The following is a 21,166-nucleotide window of genomic DNA, read 5'->3' as shown; positions in this document are numbered from 1 at the left end:
TTCTTTTAACTGGGCTTCTAAGTAAAATACGTCGTAGCGGTATTTTTTTTTCTCTGCAACTCTCAACCGTCAAGTCAGCCATTAACTTCCGGAAGTGACGTCCAAACGATTCTCCGTCTTTCCTTATCATTGTTTATTCATTTTTTTTTTTTTTTTTTAATCTTTTGACGTTATAAGATAATTGTACTTCGCTTACCAGCTGAAATAATTGCTCGATAAACAATTTTTGTATCTATGTAGTGCAATTTATAATATCAAAATACAAATTTAGAAATATATCCAAATTGAATGTCAGACAGAAAATAAAATTATGCATAATTTGCGAATCGAATTACCTTGACAATCAGTTATTTTAAAATGTAATGGTAGTAAGAATAATCACTCAATTTGTGTAATACTTTATAAAGAAAGGAAGTATACGAACTGACGAGATCAACTTAAAATACATCTTATTACATAACAGAAACGCCTATTATAATTCGTGTTGGTAAAAAAATATTTTTATAACAACTAAATACAAATTTCTCTCTGAAAAATAAATTCAGTAAATTTAATTCGATGCAATTGACTGGAAATTATTGAATTTCTTAAATGTTGAAATATATGACATAGAAGATAAGAACAATAAACAAAATTGTTTTATTTTACAACCATTATTCTATTTAAATTACAAATCACTTGAGCCGAAATGCATTTTAATTCAATAACTTCTATAATTTGTTTAGGTTCTTGTACTGTGTATATGTATGTAAAAATTTTTCATCAAATAAAGCATTTTAAAAACTAGGTTACAAAATGTTTTATAATAAAAATTTTCAGAACACTTTCTTTTTTTTATTATTTTTTAACTTGAAAAAGAAATTATAAATATGTATAAAAAGATTAGTAAACTTAAAAAAATTCAAAATCTAATCTATACATGGTACTGCAGATACATAAGGAACATCATTTTTTTTTTTTCATTTAGAAAGTACAGTAGTACTAAGATATAAATATACGAAAGAAGATGAGTATTAAGCATAACATTTAAAATTTAATCGTCAGATATTAATACAATTTTAAAAACATTTAAAATTTGATCGTCAGACATTAATACAATTTTAAATACTTTTAAAATTTTATCATCAGATATTTATACAATTTAAAAAATGAAAAACATTATTTTTTTTTCAATTATTAGAGGGAAAAAATGCAGAAAAAAGCACAGATCAAAATAAATGTCGTTTACGTGTCATGTTCTCTTTCACACATATGTTTTTGTGTCAGTGCAGACAGCGTTAGAGAATACAATTATTATAAGTTATTTATTTACTTACTGATTCATCATCTGTAGTTCGTTCCAATTTCTTTTTCAAATAAACAAGAGTGTCTTTAAGAGTCGGCGAAGTCGTCGCCATAATTAATATTTTCAGAAAATGAAACACAAATATCTCGCAATCACAAAAATAGCACTTTTGTTACTAGACTAAATTGTTATCGAACCATTCCAGCAGTTCCGCTAGACGGAATCGAGAATGCAGGCACAGCGATAGTGGCGCCGCCTGCTTCAAGGTAAAATTTTGGCAACGATAAATAAAATTAAAAAGGAAACCAGGTAAGAATCCAGGTGAAATAAGAAAGCTTAGAAGAAGTAACGCCTTTATTTTATATTCGCGAGAATAAGTGCTATTTTTCTACCCCAATCGTAAGAACGGGTTTTTGGCAACCCTAAAACTCTTCCAGTCTATCGTTTGAGGGGCCTCGTAGGGGTGACTTACCTTGTTTTTTTCTTGTTGGTTCAATAGCTAAAAAAAGTCAAAAATAAAATTTTACCATTCATCAAATTTGTTATTTTTTGTTTATACTCGGTATATAATTCCATTTTTGATTTTTTTCTCCGTATTCACATCTTCTCTTTTTAAATTATAGATTTCGCGTTTTTATTTCTATTCGTCGTGTTGTAAATAATACTGTTGAATTAGACAATTATTTAACATTTATATTTATATACATATACATATATATATATGCATATATATATACATATAAATATATATATAGCACAAAAAATACAAAAAGAAAAAACGAAGAAAAACACACACACATATATATCTATATACTAAGCTCTAAAACCTCTATGTACAAAGTGCAAAAGGAAAAAAAAAAGTCTTTACTATTCAAATGTAGTAAATTCGCCAAACATTTTCCCCCTTGTAATCCTAATTTAGCTGATATTAGACTTGTTTTATGTTTTCTGAAAATTTTAGTTGAACGAAAATTGCATTTAAGAATTTTTAAGTTAAATGCTGTCGTATAATTAATGTTAAAATACAAATTTATATATATAATCAGAGAAAGTTTCTTCATAAAATTTTTGATATGCGAGTCTGTCTTAAAGACTATCTTAGGTATAAATATATATTTTTTGTAACTAAAAATACGCGATGATTCATTCGTATTAGGTTAGTTTTATTAACATAACTTAGAAATCCACTGTGCAGAAAAAGTTTCACTTAAACTATAAATACTTCGATTTCTCGATATAAAAAGAACATCTACTGAAACACGTGCCTTAATTGGAAGTTTAGTTTCTAATTTCATACACTTTAAACGCGGCTAAAAATAATTAATTCAAAACTCTTATTATTGAGTTTATTCTTTCAGCGATGCGAAATAAAATAGCTCCATAAGGTTTTTATTTTAGTTCTATATTTCTAATATGCTAATATATTCCTGTTGTCAAGACTTTAGAAAATTACCATCTACAACATACTATCTGTGTTTAAATTCTCAAAATTGTTTATACTTTAATGAAATTTTATTTATTATTTATTGCGTATAGAAACTGCAAAGAATAAAACCATTTAAAGAAATTTGATATCAAGTCGGCAGCTGTGAAAAGTTATTTGAATTAATTTAAAAACTTAACTGAAATGTGATCTTTTTTTCTTGCAGAGGAACGCAATTATACAATATCTAATGTTTTGTGAATGTAATTGTGCGAATTTTTCACTAAAGAAAAATCAGAATTGAAGGCTTCAGTTTGTTCAGTCACGTAATTTTTGATGCTTAGTATTGTAAAGCATGCCCTGTTGCAGCTAAAAAAAAAATGACTATATAAATATTGTTAATGTGGAAGCACTTATTTTTTTCAAAGTAGCTGTTGTCTTAACGCTTTGTACCCACAAAGAATTTTTCGTAGGATTATGAATTCATGATACTAATTGCAGACTTCTTTTTCTTTTTTTTTTTGAATTGACACTTTTATCCAAATGCCTTCAAGATGTTATGCCATGCACCTTTAGATGAAAGACTAGTTACTAATTTTATACTGAAAGAAAAATTCGAAGATTTTATGTAATTAATTTTTTGCTCCTTCAACTTTTAGAAGTCTTGAAACTTTCCTCGATGTAAAGTTTGTGCTGGAAATCAGAATTTAAAAAAATCATACCAAACAAAATTTATTATACTTACTAAGTTTAAACAATGCTTATATAGAATGAAAATAAATATTACTTCAACATTAATTTTTATACTTTATCAGTGCAAACTTAGCATTGTATATAAAAGCTTAGATTGCGACATTTTAAAATCTCAAATTTTTTAACAAAAAAAAACAGAACTTTGCAATGACAAACTCTTAGAGCTTACGCATGGTAAAAGCTCTTATCAAAGTTAATCACTTTAATTTACGCAACTTTTCAATAAGAAGCTCTCAATTATACACATTACGTGATCAGGTTTCTTAAATTTTGAAAACTTCAGTCATTCTTAATAGTACTTTTCAGACATAATGATTCTACAAATCTGATAAAAAAAAAAAAAAAAAATTAGTGTAATAGGTTTTTTCTATTAACACAAACTTTAAACTTGTTGATAAATGTTACCTTTAAGGCATATGATAAACACTCATTACCCTAATAAAACCACGTACACAAATACTTCAAATCTTTAATTTTTTTTTCTCATTAAAATTGAATTAGATTTTAAACAATTTTAAAGAACAACAATTTCTGCCAGAACAATTATACAAGCAGTCGCTTTGAAACTAAACCGTGGTGACTCAAAAAAGCAAGTTTTTCAGGAGAGCGATTTCTAACATTCCATGCTAATGCGAATCGCGCCAATGCGATAACAATTTATCTGCTCTTTAAATTAATTTTATGGAACTATGAAGATAACAGGTTGTTTCTCTAAAAGGGTGAATTTCGTTTAAAAACAAAATGACCTAAATATCTCATTTTTCGAGTTACTACGGTTTAGTTTCAAAGCAACGAAGTGTCTATTATATTTACATTTAAGACAGACATGCGATTTCAAAATTCTTAATGAATAATATTTTTGTATATACTAGTCTTCAAAATTATTTTCTAATTTCTGAATCATGTATAAAGCTTAACAACGTGAAAAGAACACAATGTCAAAAACAGATATACTATAATATCGATATAATAATGAACCTTTCAAAAGTAACACAAATACAGAATGTAACACAAATTATGCGTATTGAGTTATATATAAATAGCGATAAGTAATCCTTTCTTTAAATGTATGAATTATCTTTTCGTAATTGACACTCCTCTCCAACGACTTACAATGTTTATCTTCATAGGCTTTTCTCGGAGGAGGGGGGGGGGGGAGAGTCTTATCCGTTCAACAATCATTCCGATCCAAGCTGTATCCTAACGATTTTCCTAGCTCTCAATATTTTAAGTCCATTGCTCTAAAAATTAGTAGCAATTGGTTTCTTGATATTGCAGTTTCCTTGAGTTCCTAAATTTTGTTTCCTTTAAATTGAATCTTTACCTGTAAATAAAAAGAAATACTGGTTTATTAAATTAGTAAATCTAATAAGTAGAAATGTTTGGCTTCTAAGCCACCAATTTCAGAAATCTTTCAAGAGGAAAAAAATTTAGTGTTTCAAATTTCTGGCTATTTTTCGTGTTATTCCTACCGCTATTTTGTCCCGCAGTGGACTGATCGTTAAGACACGGTTCTCAGCAGATCACCGAAATCAAGCATCACTGGCTGTGGTCAGTGAGCGGGTGGGTGACCACTTGGATCAGTCTGCGTACGGACCGAGGGTGTGCGGTATTGGTCCTCGCTAAACTGTTCTACCGTAAAGTACTACCGTAAAGGTCGTCGGGCTACCGAATCGGGGGTGCCATTCCCTCTGCGGAGGATCAAAATTGTGATGGCATGTCTTCGGATCATCCTCAGGGATGTTTCCCAGACCGTCGCCAATAGCCCATTGTGCAATTCTAGTGCGACGTAAATGAACAAATCAAACCTACCGCTATTTTACCACTATGTCCTAGTGGTGCCATGAGAAGACTCGTACTATGTTTAAGAAGTCAACGGTAAAAAAAAAAAAAAAACTGATGGTAAGAATTTTGTAAGACTTTGCTCATTATTCTAATCTCAGAATTTTATTGGGTTTTCTAAATTTTTAAAGGTTTTTAAATTTACATAGACAAATTACATTTTCTTGATGAAGTAGGAAGAATGTGACGATCACCGCATTTTACATTTTTTATAGAGCATTTGACTCCCGGGGGTTGAGCAGTAGCGCTTCGCGCTGTCGTGTCACAGGTCCCTGGCTCGATCCTCGGCCCGGGCAAGGTTGACTCAGCCTTTCATCCCTTCAGTGAGTCGATAAATTAGTACCAAGCATGCTTGAGAACTAAACACTGGGGGTTCCGCGTTCGGTTGACCACCTGACAGGAACATCTGCTCCTGCACCCCTGAGCCCAAGAAAAACAAGATGGGTACAGTAGGCCTTGGCCCTCTACGGGCTGTCGTGCCACTGAGTTTAGTTTAGTAATATTTATCAGTTTGAAATAAGAATAAAATTTTCTGGATGATCCCAATTTATTAAAGATTACACCTGAGGTATACAAAGAATTAAGTTCTACCTGTTGCGATGCCAGGACACTATTTTTTCATACAGCTTAGAATTTTTTTTTTTTTTTTTTTTTTTTTTTTTTGGAGGGGTGAATATTAATCATTGATAGCTTCTACTAAAAATTGAAGAGTAGAGTTTAAAAATGTATTTATGAAGGAACTTTAATACCAGATCAAAGATTGTACTAATCTGTCAACGTTTTCTGAAGAGTAGTCGGAAGTTTGGTAATTTAACATACTTCACGTATTTCAACATCTCAAATAAATTCCTAATTATTTTTTTAAACATTTTTGAAGAATCGTTCTATTTATTTGGATTAGTAATATAAGATTTATACGCATTAAATTGGTAAAAAAATATTTGCATTACCGTGAAATTCACTAGTTTCGGTCATAAATTTTTAACACATGGAATTAACTTTGCATAAATTTTTTTGCGTCTAAAGATGTTTAGATGAGCTTCATTAATTGTGGAGATTAAAAATACGAAAAGAAATTAGCCTTACTGGACTGAAACTTTCAACTGCTCCTTTGCCTTAACTATAGTCTGACCATATTTTCTAGATTACTGCTACCTTTCATATTTAAGATTAAAGAATCCAAATCAGTCTAGAAGGATGAATATTTATTCAGAGAAAGTATGTTTTTGAGCAGATTTCGTAACTTAAAATAACGTCTGCTCTAACTAATTAACATATTTAATGTTCAGCCCTTGAATTATTAAAATTGAGTCTCTGTGGGGGGAAATCCAATCATTGGATGAGAAGTTATTCCATGCGATTTTGCACCTTGTTCATAATACATTGTAGCATGCTTAACCGAGATATCGTGTAAGATAATATAAATGAGGTTACTGTTAGCCATTTCAGTGCAAGCTCCTCTTACATTCGCTTCGTTATATAATTTACATTAAGTGACGATGCGTGGGCCGGGATAGTCTGGTTGGTGGGGTGCTGGACTCTCGTTCGTGTGAACGTGAGTTCGAATCTAACCGTCCGAAGACTTCTCGTGTAGTAAATGGTAACTAGTGCACGTTAAATCTGTCGGGTCACGAGGTTCTCCTTGTTCCCATAACAAATTATACCTCTTTGAGTACTGAATTGGAGATTGATCGTTCTCTGGTTAAGGTCAAAATTACGATCTGGATGAATGAAAGGATATATGAACGGGTCCTTCTATAAACTGGTGTGACGAATGGGTGTGGCAGAAGTCTAATTATGGGTCATGGAAAATAATCGCACTCCACCACTAGAAAACAATCGTACCCCAGTCCCTTAATGGCCTATGACAACTACAGTGAAGATGCATCTTTCATATTGTATTCCACACATTAAAACTTTAAACGAAATACTGTACAACCAGGCACATTCAGATAGAGCAAGTTTGAATATTATGACGAAACTCGTAAAATTTGAAGTTATGGGTTTTGATAAAGTTAAACTTCCTTACCTCAAAATAAACGAAAGTTAGTTTTCCTGGAATATTATGGGTGTACAGCAGACTTTTAGAAGATTTGTTTACCTTTCTGTACGACTATTTGAGTAGACAACTTTCGTGAGTTGTGTCTTTTTTCCCTGTTAAAAAAAAGAAGACTATTAAAAAATGACTTATTAAAAAAATGCTAGAATACTCATGACTATTTAAAATTTATCCATTACCTTCGGAAAAAGTCCAATGTGACGAGTGCTTGCGTCAATACGGATGTCAAATTTAGAGTTATCAAAGTTTTCCTATCCGTTTAATGTCCTAAGGAATATGCATTGAAATATAAATCCATAAAAAACTAAATGTTCAGTTAACAAGGAGTTTTAATAATCTTTAAGCAGACTTAATAAAGCTTTCACTTTTCATGCAATTTGCCCCCTCTGAACTACTTGTTCTAATAGTAATACAAAACACTAGAAAATTAATGCTATTTACCTCTAAACGATCATCGATTTAATCCTAAATTTCTATTCCTTAAACCCTGAGCAGCAATGCATATCTTTATTTAAAAATGTACTCCCTATATAGTCGTAGGTATTAATCGCTACCGAAAAATTTGCATCCTAAACCCCCCGTGCTGGAATTACTACACTGTAGTTTAAGTCTTTAGTTTTAAAATAGTTCAGATACGTTTAAACGAGAGAGACTTAAATCTGAAATTAAAATCTACTTTAAATTTCTAGTGCTGGAAAAGTTAATTTCGCTATATTAAAATTTTTTCGCTTTAAAAACATTTATATGGATGAATAAAATGCATATTAGGGTCTATATAGTTTTGATACGAGAAATAATGTTAAATATGCCTTAATATCGGTGTATTAAATATAATGGCGCTAGCCTCTTTTTTTTGCACAAGCTGTAAGTCTTTACATAACTATAAATCTAAAGCTTTATACAGGGTGGTCCCGAATTCATGGTACAAACTTTAATGGTAGGTACAGGACATTGTAACAATGATTTATTGTATAGGAATGTATAGTCGCAAGTGACGCGGTGAGGCGTAAACAGGGGAAAGAAAAGGAAAGAGAAATGGAGTGATCGGTTGGTATCATTGCCGGTAGAGGGCAGTAGTGTGCAGTTTGGTGCTTGATGGATTGGGCGTGGTGAACCAATCCCTTGGCCACCCCGATCTCCCGATTTATCGAGCCTCGATTACTTTTTATGGGGACATCTAAAGCATCTTGTTTATGAGACTCCAGTTGACTCAGATGAGGATCTCGTCGCTCGCATATCTGTAGCTGCTGCAGGTGTGCGTGAAATACCAGGCATCTTTGAACGTGTACGCCAATGGCTCCACCGACGTTGTCAAGCATGTATCGATTCTGGTGGACGCAATTTTGAACACTTACTGTAAACATGACACTTGTCAACAACGCTTTCAATAAAATCTTTGTTTTTCCTTTCGGCCGTTATTTCTCCAGTTTACGCCTCACCACGTCACTTGCGACTATACATTCCTATACAATAAATCATTGTTACAATGTCCTGTACCTACCATTGAAGTTTGTACCATGAATTCGGGACCACCCTGTATATATACTATCTGCAAACAATCAGATTTAGCTGTTAGGATTTTAAGAGAACTAAGATATGTTAATTCTCAGATTATCCAGTATATCGTTGAGTCATAGTATGATTATTTTAATTACAATACCTTTCTAATCATTGATAACCTTTCTAATCACCAGTTTTAAATTGAACCATATTTCTGTTCAAGTTGAATATTCAGCGTGACACTTACTGTTGAAGCAAATTCAAACAATATCGTAGATTTTAACAGTGCAGAAAAAAAGTAGGAATCCTCATTTTAAAGGTATAGGCATATTCTACCAATATATACGAGGAGTTCGAAATTTCATCAAAATTATTTAAAAATTGTTTATTTGAATTTTAAAACAGATATGGAGAGTTCAGAAATTTTGATAGCACATTACGTAAAAGATAGCGTCATAGTTTCCTTTTCAGAAGTGCCAACAAATTGAAAGGTACGACAATTGAGATTTGTTTCCAATTTCATTCCTCCGAGCTTTACCAATGTGGCATAAATATGGCATGAGCCGTGATGGTTCAGGGAATAGAGCGTTCGCCTTCCAATGAGGCGAACCGGGTTTGAATCTCAGTCAATACGAATTCCGCATCCGGCTTGCACCGGCCACAGCGCTGTCGTGAAATATCCTCAGTGGTAGATGGATCATGGGTTAGAGTCCCCTTGCCGTAAGGCTAACCGTGGGATCTCAATGTGGCATAAATGTGGCAATGTGGGATCTCAATGTGGTAATGGGAGGTTCTCGTGGTCTTTCTCTCCATGTAACGCAAATGCGGGTTAGCTCCATCAAAAAGTCCTCCACAAAGGCAAATTTCTCCCAATACTCGATCCAGGAGTTCCCTTGTCTTCTGGATTGGGTTCAAAATTACAAGGCTACAGAGTTGAACATCAGCAGTCGTAATCCCTTAAAATTGGGTCGGCTGTTCAACGAAGGTTATAAAAAAAATATGGCATGGTACGAGATACGAATTTCAAATTTTTAGGAAAAAATTGCTACCGGAAGTAATTGTTTTGTTTTTAAACAGATTTCTTTCACAGATTTCTCAGGATAATCCTGGACTCTTATATTAATGTCAAAACAATTGAAATGACAAAAGTTTAGCTCTTAAAAGACTGGCTGAAACTTAAAAATTTATAAATTTTTTATTATTGGAGGGTATTTTATTTTGTGTAGAAAGGTAGGGGAGAGTGGGGTCAATTGTAACATTTTTTGCTTAACTATTTTTAACTAACAAAGAATCCAATATATTATTAGTATTAATTGACAGACGAGTAAAGTAGACTATCCTCTACTAGAAAAAAAAATAAATACCTTATTTTAAATGTTATTATATTAGTGATTAACAATTTTTGACAGTCGCGCACTTGTTACAATTGTCCCCACTTACGGGGTCAATTGTAACAGTTCATAAATTCAACTAAAACATAGTTAATTATACATATTATCATAGTTGTGATACATTTTTTATTGATCAAAATAGTAATGAAATTTTAGGAGTAAAAATAATAATGAGCAGAGACCTAAAGGATTAAACTTTTAACTTTAAGGGGTTAAAAATTTTAATTTATGCCGTGAAAGGTGACAAATGAAATAATGCACATGCAACATAATATAAATGATATAGGAAACTATTGGTGGTTCTTAAAGAGTTAAGTAATGGTTTGTAAACATAAGATTATTTATTTTCAGCTGTTACAGTTGTCCCTTTACTTATTGTTACAATCGTCCTCAAGTCGCCATTTCAGCTTCATTTGTTAAAAACAATGCTAGTTAATTAACAAAACTAATCTTTTTTTCTTAAAATGTTAATTAAGGTGTCCACTTACATATTCGGTTAATAATTTTTATTTGTTTAAACAAAATTACTATGTTACAATATAATATTCTAACACCAAAAAAAGTACTTACGTAGCGTGAAAATATCTTTTGTGATATAACTCTTTCAAAAGTACATAAAAATGGTTGCCAGCAGGGGTGTACATGTAGATTTATTAAATATACCTTGTGCGCCACGTAGGAACCGAATCTAGAACCCGACACTCGAAATATTTGCTCTGTTACAATCGTACCCTGTTACAATTGACCCCACTCTCCCCTACAGTCTAAAAATAAATGTTAAAGCTAACTTATCAAAAAGCTTCTTATAATGTATAGTAAGGTCAGAACCCTACAGGAATGTATTTTGTTGTACAAAACTATTGGAGATTAAAAAGGAAGTACTGCTTTAAAGTCCTATTGTAAAGAGACATTGTTTTTAGAGATTTCAACAATTAAAGACTTCGTATTCAAACTTTAATTTTGTTAAAAAATAAAAATTACAATAAAATAAATTTTTTATTTCCAGTACAATACGAAACTCCGCGCTGAAAAATAAACGAATGGGCAATAAGAAAACTTATTTCTTATTTTTTAAGGGAGGTAGAAGTTCTCTGAAAAACCAGAACTTGAAGAGTACAACCAAAATTGTTAGACTTGCTGTAAAAAAATATTGTAGTCTGTTTATACGGCTTGCTTCATTTATCAGAGAAAAACTTCAGTTGTCTATTCAATGCATCTATTCAAATGTCTTATTTGCATTTTCATTCAGTAGTTTTCAAGCAGCAAAATAAGAGTTGTATACCACCTTAAGTATTTCAACTTTAGAAACAGAAAGAAAAGAGAAAGAAATTTACCGAATAACTGGACGGAATCTGCTTAGTAAAAGTAAGAAAAATAATATAAAAAACCCCCGTTTGTTTTAAAATAAACTCTCATTTCTGTTTGTAACCCCCCCACCCACGTGCATTCTTTTTTTATATTATAAATCTCAAGTGCTCCCAAATTATTTTGATACAATATACTAGATTCTGCAAATATTCCTTACATACAATATACTAGATTCTACAAGTATTCTTTACTTACAAAAAACAATTTAAAAAGAATATAGTTTAAAATATATTTACCTTTTGTTTAGTAGCTAGCCGCATTTTTCTTTTAAACTTTATAATCATTATTTTAAATGGGAAAGTTTAAACTTAGAGAACTACAGCTAAACAACCACAGCGTTCGTTCGTTCGTTGTAGTGGAACTGGGCGTCTGAGGTCATTACGGCCCTTTTCCCATTCATCCTGAAATTAGACTAAGAAACATACATGACAAGAAAAAAGTTTGGGGCGCAAAATGGAGTTCGAACAACCACAGCGTAAAATTTACATTTCTAAATGTTTTGTTACTCACTTTAACATTCTTTAAATAATAAACGTTAATGATCATATGACCTTTCATTCACGCATTTGATTGGCCGTTAAAATATGCATATTAAAGTAGTTGGGGGTAGTAGTAGTACTAAGCGGATGGTTTTCTTGTGTTGAGTTCAGTTGACAAGATGGGTAGGTATTTAAAGTCGCACTATAGCTGTGCAATGGGCTATTGGCGACGGTCTGGGAAGCATTCCTGAGGATGATCCGAAGACAGGCCATCGCAATTTTGATCCTTTGCAGAGGAAATGGCTTCCCTGTTTTGGTAGCTCGAAGTAGAGCACTTTACGGTTGAACAGTTTAACGAGAACCCTCGATCCTTACACAGGTTGATCAAAGTGGTCCCCCACCCGCTTACTGACCGCAGCCAGTGATGCCTGTCTTCGGTGTTCTACTGGGAACCGAACTTTACGATCAGTCCACTGCGAAACGTTGAGTTGATGAAGAGGATCTATGCGTCTTCTTTTTATCCTCATCGGCTTGTTATCCCGAATGATGAAGTAGTAATAGTACTTTATTTACGTCACACTAAAGCTGTACAAATGATGTTTGTGCTATTGTCGACGGTCTGGGAAAAACCTCTGAGGAAGATTTGAAAAAATATCATCACAATTTTGATATCCTTTAGAAGGGATGGCTAGCTGGATTTGTGCGTAAGACATGACGTGACAGGTACTGAGAACCGATGCCGTGATGATCCTTTCACAGACTGATCAAGGCTGTCACCCATTCGCTCACTGACCACTGCTCGTGATGCTGTATTTTACAATCAGTCTACTGTGGGACACCTTGGATGATGATTGCGAGTTAAGCTGCCTGTCGACCAGTTATCGCCCCTACTTTGGTAGCCCGATGACCTGCGCGCGAAGTCAAACACTCTATGGCAGAACAGTTTCACGAGGACCATTACCGCTCACCCTCGGCGGATTATGGTGGGAATCAAATCTTTTTAATCTCGCTTTTTTTCTTTCATTTTTTATTTAGTAGCTGTGGTTCTTACTCAATAAAAAATTAGTTATTTCTACTACAATTAGAATTTTGAATGTAATTAACTTGCAAGTTCTGACGTTCTACGATGACTTTAAGGCACTAATCTGCGGCCTCCAGTGTTGTAGACTGGTATCTTATTTCCTCGACCATCCTGGATTATGGAAATTTAGATACCTTCATTTTAGAGCCATCACTGGCCGACCGATATCGCCGTTCCGAGAAACACTCTGAAGCGTGAAGGTAGCGGGTTCGGATTTCCCTTTAATCCCGGAATTATCTGTGTGCCATTTTTCTCTAATTTATGCCGTCTATTCTTTATTTGCAAGAGTTTATAAGCTGTTCTTTGTATTGAGCACTTAGTTTGCGAATAAATAAAGAAAACTCTCCATAATATATATGAGTACCAACTCAGTTTTGGTGACTTAAGTATTAAACTTGTTTTCCCAGCACACTAAGTTGCAGATGGACAAGATTTTTGAGTCATCAAATTAGCAAATACATGCCTTTAATAAAAATGAAGAAAATAAGCGTTCAAAGCTCCACTTTTAGTGATTAAATAAAAAACACCGTCACTAAAAATTATATCACATTTTTCAGAACAAAAAACATAAAAGAAGAATTAACTAATGCTGTGTGAAGTTTCAAAATAATTCAACAGCAGAACTTTCTCTCCCACCCGAGCTAAAAAGACTACGATTAACCCATCGAGCCTGTGCCCGCCTTTCTACTTCATAGTCGAAAAGTGGAGACTCCTATAGGGTAAGGTGACCGAGAAACTAAGGTCTCGAACTTCGATACAAAAGATCACAGGTTCGTGACCTGTTACCATTAAATAAACTCAGTTCTTTTAAGTCCCGCAGTGGACTGATCGTAAAGACTCAGTAGACTCCCAGTAGATCACCGAAGTCAAGTATCACTGGTTGCGGTCAGTGTGCTGGTGGGTGGCCACATGGATCAGTCTGCGTAGGGACCGAGGGTGTGTGGTATTGGTCCTCGTTAAACTGTTCTACAGTAAAGTGTTCGACTTCGCGTGCGGGTCGTTGGGCTACCGAAGCGGGGGAGCCATCCCCTCTGCAGAGGATCAAAATTGTGATGGCATGTCCTCGGATCATCTTCAGGGATGTTTCCCAGACCGTCGCTAATAGCCCATTGTGCAGCTCTACTGCGACGTAAATGAACTACAACTACAACAACAGTTCTTTTATGTGGCTAGTTTATAAGCAGCAGTAGTAGTAGTAGTATACTTTTTTACGTCACACTAGAGTTTTAAAATAGGTTATTGGAAACGGTCTGGGGAGCACCCCTGAAAATGATCCGAATTCATGCCTTCACTATTTTGATCCTCGCCAGAGGGTATGCCTACCTCCCGCTTTGGTAGGCCGACAACCTGCGTGAGTACCGTAAAGTGATCCAAACACACTACTGTAGAATAGTTTAACGAAGACAAATGCCAAGCATCCTTGGTACCTTTGCAAGCTGATTAAAGTGGTCACCAGCCTACCCACTCACTGACTGCTGTCTGCCTGTGATGCTTGATCTCGATGATCTACCGGGAACCGTGTCTTACGATTAGTTCATTGTTTATATCTAGCTGAACCCTTTGTAATTACTGTGTGTATGCTGCCTTTAATCCAGGTACAAAAAGTTTCATCAATTAGTCTGCAGGCAAAGCAAATAATCGTAAATGAATACGAGTCAAAGACCAAAAAAGTCACCCCATTTGCACATGGTAGGTACTTTGTTTACAGTCGCAATAGAGCTGCACAGTTGGCTATTGGCGACAGTCTGGGAAACATCCCTGAGAATGATTTGCAGTTATGCCACCGCATTTTTGATCCTCTGCAGAGGGGATAGCTCCCCTGCTTTGGCAGCCCGATGACCTGCGCGCGAAGTCGAGCGCTTTATAGTAGAACAGTTTAACGAAGACCGATACCGCGCATCCTTGGTTCGTAGACAGGCTGATCAAAGTGGTCACCCACCCGCTTACTGACCGCAGCCTGTGATGCTTGACTTCAGTGTTCTATTGGGAACCATGTCTTTACTATCAGTCCACTGCTGGACCATTTGCACATGGATGTAATACATAAAACCAGCCCTTGAGTGTTTATTCAGGAAATTGCAAGTCAGCCTAGCAGTTTGTTTGACGAAAAGAACATAAATATGCAAATTTACATAAATATGCAAAACTTTAAGTGCAAGCGTCACCACGTGCACTTTGTTGATTTGATTGTTGTTAGCTTGGCGAACAAGGCCAAGGTTGTTAGTTTTTGTTTAATTCAAAATGTCTTAATCCATGTAAGCAAATCAAAATTTCGTGAATAGACCATTAGCGTATCTCTAGTGCAATTTTAAAACTGAAACCTAAATTTTTGTGACGAACTCGTCTTCAGATATGAGTTAATTGTTTAAAAATTAGGCGCCTGTCTCAACACCATTCTAACTTCTCTTATAATTTATCAACACGGCATAAAATAATTATAATTATTACTTTTTTCTTCAATTGAATTGGCCCTTTTTTCCCCAGCTTACTTCTCTTTTCATGAGAACCAAATCATGGAGTTTGTTCCGGGCATTCTAAAACCTCTGTATGTCACTGCTTTTCGAACAAAATTAAGAATTCTCTGCTGCTTATATCTGGCATTTTTCTCCTCGTACACAGTTAAGAATTCCGGAACTAGTTACGAAAAAAAAAACCGACACTCTGATATTATACCATATTTTTTATGTGATATATATGAGCCGCTCAGAAGCCAATGCGGTTAAGTCCGATTTTTGATATTTTCTGATTTTTGGAAATTTTGATAAAATAAATAATAATCTTCTTAGTTATTAAAGGATTTACTCGTTGGTTACTTTTTTCTAGGTTAGACAGCCCTTTTTTTAATAGCTTCTGAATATATTGTATAATAATTTCAGAAGCCATTGTGAATAAGTACACCTTTTATCAATATTTTTTTACATAAACTTTGAAATAAAAATTAAATTCTTCTTCTTCTTTCGATATTTGTTGGTAACACTGAAAAACAAGAAATTCATAGTAACTCAGGGTTGCCAGACGTAGTATTTTTAATACTACGGTAGTATTTTTTCACCAGAAAAAAAAGGGGTATGGTATTTACCTCCAATTAAGCACGACTTTTACAGGACATTAAGGACAACACGTGGAGATCAAGATTTACATTTAAATAACTCGGAAGAAGATGATGTTTGTTATGATGAATAAGCATAAAACTTATGACAATAAATGTTATTTTATTATTTTTACATAAATTTCTTATCTTTTTCATCGGCCTAAAGGTATAAGTCCTAAAATTTTTAAGATGCTGTCATTATTTCAATAAATACTTACGTTTTTATTTACACATCCTGTATATATCTTGTTTTTTTGCAGAGTTTACACCTCGAAAAAAGACTTTATACACTTTTCTAATTAAATCAATAAACAAAGAATTTTAGAAACTAATGTATCAAAAAACATTAATTTTCTCAATTTTTGTGTTTTGGACTTAACCGCATTGGCTTCTGAGCGACTCACATTTAATTTAGATTATTTGAGGTCTCCGGAAAGTAATGACATTTTAATCAAATGAGGACTAATGGCGTAACTTGAGTTCATTTTTTTCATTTTTCATTATGCCTGTTACAATTTTCTAAATGTTTTTTCTCGTTAAAAAAATAATAAAAGTAAATCCGAGTCACATCCTTTACCTACTCTTGATTCAAACATTATTACTTTCTAGATATTTCAAATAATATAAATCCAAAAAACAGATTGAAATCTCGTGAATAACATCTCGGCCAAACGAATGTGAAATTTACTTTCTTTTTATTTTTTTAGCACATTTAAAATCATTATCAAAAGTGAATTAAAAAGAGTATACGCATACCAATTAATATTTAAGCGAGAAAATAAAATAAAAACCCAATTGAAATTTGCCACATCACCAAAAAAGGAAAGATAATGAAAAACATGCTTGATTGTCAGTTAAAACTTTCAGGTGTGTTTCTGAAAACTCTTTCCAACTTCCTCTGATAATTATATTTCTTTTTACTTTTTCAATATCGTCTTACTTAGTTGTGATTCATTAAAAATTTGAAAGCTTTTTTTTCTGACTTGATTATAAGTTTGTAACTTCTAATTAGCATTTTCATCTTTGTTCTTGACAAGGATTCTTTTTTTTTTTTTTTAAATAACGGCAGGCACTGAACTTTTGCTCTTCGCCTCAGAAGATGCCGGAAGTGTTGCTCATTTATCGTTACCCAGAGGGCACCTGTGAACCAAAGTCACAGAGGCGAGCAAAATTACCCACGCCACGCTGTCACAAATACCCGTTCATAGGGAGAGCCACATTCATACATTCACACATCAGAAGACAACACAGAGAGAGAGATACATCCATGCCCAGAGCGGGATTCGAACCTGCAGCCATTGGCTTCGCAGTCAGGCACGCTAACCACTCGGCCACATGGCAAGGATTCTAAAAACACCTATTAATGGCGGTCATTTGGAGACGTACACGAGTTGCACATCTCTGACTCAAAATATTAAAATGACCTATTTCTTTCTTCTACACATTGGCCGGGATAGCCTGGCTGTTAGAGCGTTGGACCCATGTCCGTGAGGTCGTGAGTTCAATACCCACCGACCGAAAACTCCCTGTGTAAAAAATGGCTACTGGTGCATGTTAAATCTGTCGGGGTTACAAAGTAATCCAAGTTCTCGTAACAAATCAATACCTCTGGGGATACTGGATCGGATAGTGACCTTGCTCTAATTCAGGTCTGAATTACGATCTGCGGATAAATGGATGGTTCGAAACTGGGACCCCCCCCCCGTAAAACCGGATATATATATATATATATATATATATATATATATATATATATATATATATATATATATATATATATTATATTTAAATTGCTCTAATATTTTAAATGGGCAAATATAGTTTACAAAATAATGTTAAATCAAAGCATTCTATTTATAATCCAAGACAGAAGATAAGAATGCTGACAGCAGTAAGAAGATAATAAAAAAGATCAATAAAATCTTATCAATACGATATTGAAAAAGAAAATAACATAGGTATTTACACTAATGAAAAAGGTTTTCTTTTCTTCTCTATTTCATAGAAAACATATAAATGTTGTTCTTGGGGGAAAGCCATAAATGAATAGGAGGGCTCCTTTTCATGAAGATCACGGACGAGCAGGAAAACGGGAAAAGTATGAAGTAGCGAAATTTGCCCAAATAACTACAGAAATTTTTTTTTTCTAACGAAAGAGCAGGAATACAGTATGTCATTTATATTTACATGACCAACTGTCGAACACTATATAATTTCTTAACCAGTTCAGAACCAGTAAATGGAGAAAGACACACTTTCGCAGGCTCGCACATTCGAGTATAAGTACTGAAGAGTACGTACACACAAGTTGTAGTAATACCAGAGTATCGAATTGAGTTCATGTTCGTAGAATCTTGGGCCTCCGAAGACAGCTGGTTATGGGAACTCTGGAACATTTGAAGTAACATATTTTTTGATGTCGCACAGTCTGTCGTTCCTATAAAATATTCCCTGATGGATTAAAATTAGTTCAGAACTTCAATTTCAGTAATATAATTGAAGAGCTGAATGGATAAATGGTCTAAGTAACATTTGATTGTATACCGTGATCAGATCAGCAGAATAATTTGATTTTGAGAATAGATTAAGTATTCAAAATGTAAAAGTTATTAAAATGGCTGCCTTTTTCATGACGATTTGAGATAAATTTCACGACTGATTTTTAACTAAGCATTTTTTTTTTAAAATTTCAAGTGCTAGTTCAGGCTGAGTTTTCATTTCAGGTATATTGTTTGATGTATCACTTCAATGCATTTAGTATTTTTCTCATTTTACGTTTATGTGTAAAATATACTTTGCTCCAAAAGTTGCTCAGTTAACAATGAGTATAAGGGATTTAGAATGATGTGTTAAATGCCTTAGGTTCTGAACGCTTGACATCCACTTCAGCTGAAGACATTAAAAAGTTTTTCTCAAGGAACGTAATTCTTCCCTCATCTGTGACACTATACACTTTATTTTCATTTGGTGACAGTGAATTATACGTACATGACAGCAATACCCTGTTCACAAAGTCACTGTTCCTATTCATTTGACGCTCTAAATGGCAAATTCTAGTCCACTCCCTATCTCTCATGCTGGATTTAAACTTTATTTTACAACATGCCACAGTTTTTATTGACACGGCACATTCTCCTTCTATAGCTCTACAGCCCTTGGTGGGCCCTAGCTTGTCCCACAGTTCTATTCCATACAACCCTCTGTTATGTTCACTCCCTTCACACGCGGCACAATAATCAACCATATCTAAAATGTGAATAAAAAACGCAGAACTGTACCGATAACTTTAGCAACGGCCTCACAAATACACCGTTCTCTGGGGAGAGACTGTTGCAACGATCATCTGATGACATTTAGTTTTATGCATCTCAGAACTAAAGTCTGAAGAGCTACGTCAATATCTTAACAACCGGTTAATCGGGTGTTCTGTTCTTCTCGCTCTCGTTATTTATTTCCTCTTCAATTTTCTACCCATGATGTGAGAATGCATGACAAAATGCATGATTGTGTTTATATAATTACATTGTAATCATCTGAAGCAGAGATGGCATACAAAAGGGAGCTTGCACTTCCCTTTAGTAGATGATTACTTATAGATTAAGTAGTATTAACTACGTCATAGAGCCGAAATAGTTCAGGGAATAGAGTGATTGCTTTCCAAAGAATCAGTGTCCGAATCTTAACGATAGCTTATCGAATCGAATATCGTTCCTTGCTCAAACCGACCACATTTTTGACGTAAAATATATATCCAGTGGTTGATGATTTTTGGACAAATCTCCTTTCCGTTGGGCTAACCATGGGAGACTTTTATAGCAAATGCGTATTAGTTTTATTTAAAAAGTTCACCACGAGAGCTAGTTTGTCCCTTAACTTTATTTCAGAAGTTTCCTTAAGTTATGCTAATAATTAGTGATAAATAGCTAATGTTACAAAGCTACTGTACTGAACGGTGCAAGTCTGATATGGATTGGTTGCTTAACACTTGTTATAACTAAGTTTAAGCGTTAACTTCAGGATGGAAAACCAGCAGAGTTCAATTTAATTTTATCCTTATTAATTGGCTTTTTAATAAACTACAGTTTTAAAAGTTTTAGCACCTATTTCTACTAAATTTCCTGGACAATAATACTGCTTAAAAAGAACAGAAAAAGTAGCCGATTTAAAGAAATTAGATGTTTGTTTTAAAATACATTTAATTACAACTTTAAAAAAAATAGATATGCATATTAAAAATATAAATAAAGTTTAATGAACGAGTTTTCACAGTCAAGCAATAATTTATAAACATAATTGAAAAGAAAGTTTTTAAAAAAAGTCAATTTTCAGATCCTGCCTATCAGCTTTGTAGAATTGGTTGTGTCTCTTCAATTGTCACAGGACGTCTAGGAACTCGATAGTTGCTCTTGAATGCAAAGATAACTGCAGTTATCACCTATAAATTAGAAAGAAAAAGAAAAGTTAACCTATGAGCAGAAAATTATGTAAAGTGTTTCGTAATCGCTGCCTTTAATGCATATATTAAGAAATCCTTGCTAAAAAGGAAAGTAAAAGGTATGCAAATTAGTTCCCGCAAATTAATATTCAAGTGAGGAGGGAAATACAAACATTTATATTAAGTGTGGTGCTGACGGAACATTCTGAGTTTGTTTTCACACACCTATCATTTTTAGCTAGAAATAATTAGGTTTTCTTTTCAATATAAATCATACATTCTGATTTGCAGTGACTTGTTGCACCACATATATATATATATATATATATATATATATATATATATATATATATATATATATATATATATATATATATATATATATATATATGTATATATATATATATATATATATATATATATATATCGGCTCATATCGGATCGGTCTCTGTAACCGAT

General features: G+C 33.6%; 2 protein-coding genes and 1 long non-coding RNA gene across 6 annotated transcripts in view; all 3 read right to left on the bottom strand.

Moving 5' to 3' along the window:
* LOC107439175 (elongin-A) overlaps positions 1-1,677 on the bottom strand; it is a 29,429-nt gene extending 27,752 nt beyond the window's left edge. Inside the window, exon 1 of one of the 2 annotated variants that reach the window (XM_016051663.3) lies at positions 1,317-1,677. In XM_016051663.3, coding sequence (XP_015907149.1) covers positions 1,317-1,397 — 81 coding nt within the window. In that variant the 5' untranslated portion in view covers positions 1,398-1,677. The remainder of the gene's footprint in view (positions 1-1,316) is intronic. The other variant, XM_071187360.2, reaches the window with a different exon arrangement.
* Positions 1,678-3,418: 1,741 nt separating this feature from the next.
* LOC107439173 (uncharacterized) lies at positions 3,419-12,135 on the bottom strand. Its single transcript, XR_001583491.4, has 4 exons — positions 11,858-12,135; positions 7,542-7,629; positions 7,333-7,457; positions 3,419-4,785 (listed from the first exon to the last, which is right to left on the bottom strand). It is a non-coding gene; the product is annotated as an uncharacterized LOC107439173 (long non-coding RNA).
* Positions 12,136-20,450: 8,315 nt separating this feature from the next.
* Positions 20,451-21,166, bottom strand: part of LOC107439168 (MFS-type transporter SLC18B1) — a 36,817-nt gene continuing 36,101 nt past the window's right edge. For all 3 annotated transcript variants that reach the window (XM_071187361.2, XM_087154342.1, XM_071187363.2), the window contains exon 14: positions 20,451-20,707. In XM_071187361.2, the coding sequence (XP_071043462.1) occupies positions 20,612-20,707 (96 nt within the window). In that variant the 3' untranslated portion in view covers positions 20,451-20,611. The remainder of the gene's footprint in view (positions 20,708-21,166) is intronic.

This window comes from Parasteatoda tepidariorum, chromosome 11 (assembly GCF_982258835.1).
Source record: "Parasteatoda tepidariorum strain Cologne lab strain chromosome 11, Ptep-v5.0, whole genome shotgun sequence".
Classification (NCBI taxonomy): domain Eukaryota; kingdom Metazoa; phylum Arthropoda; class Arachnida; order Araneae; family Theridiidae; genus Parasteatoda; species Parasteatoda tepidariorum.
The sequence above is the reverse complement of the archived record's forward strand: the minus strand, read 5'-3'. Positions and strand labels throughout refer to the sequence as shown.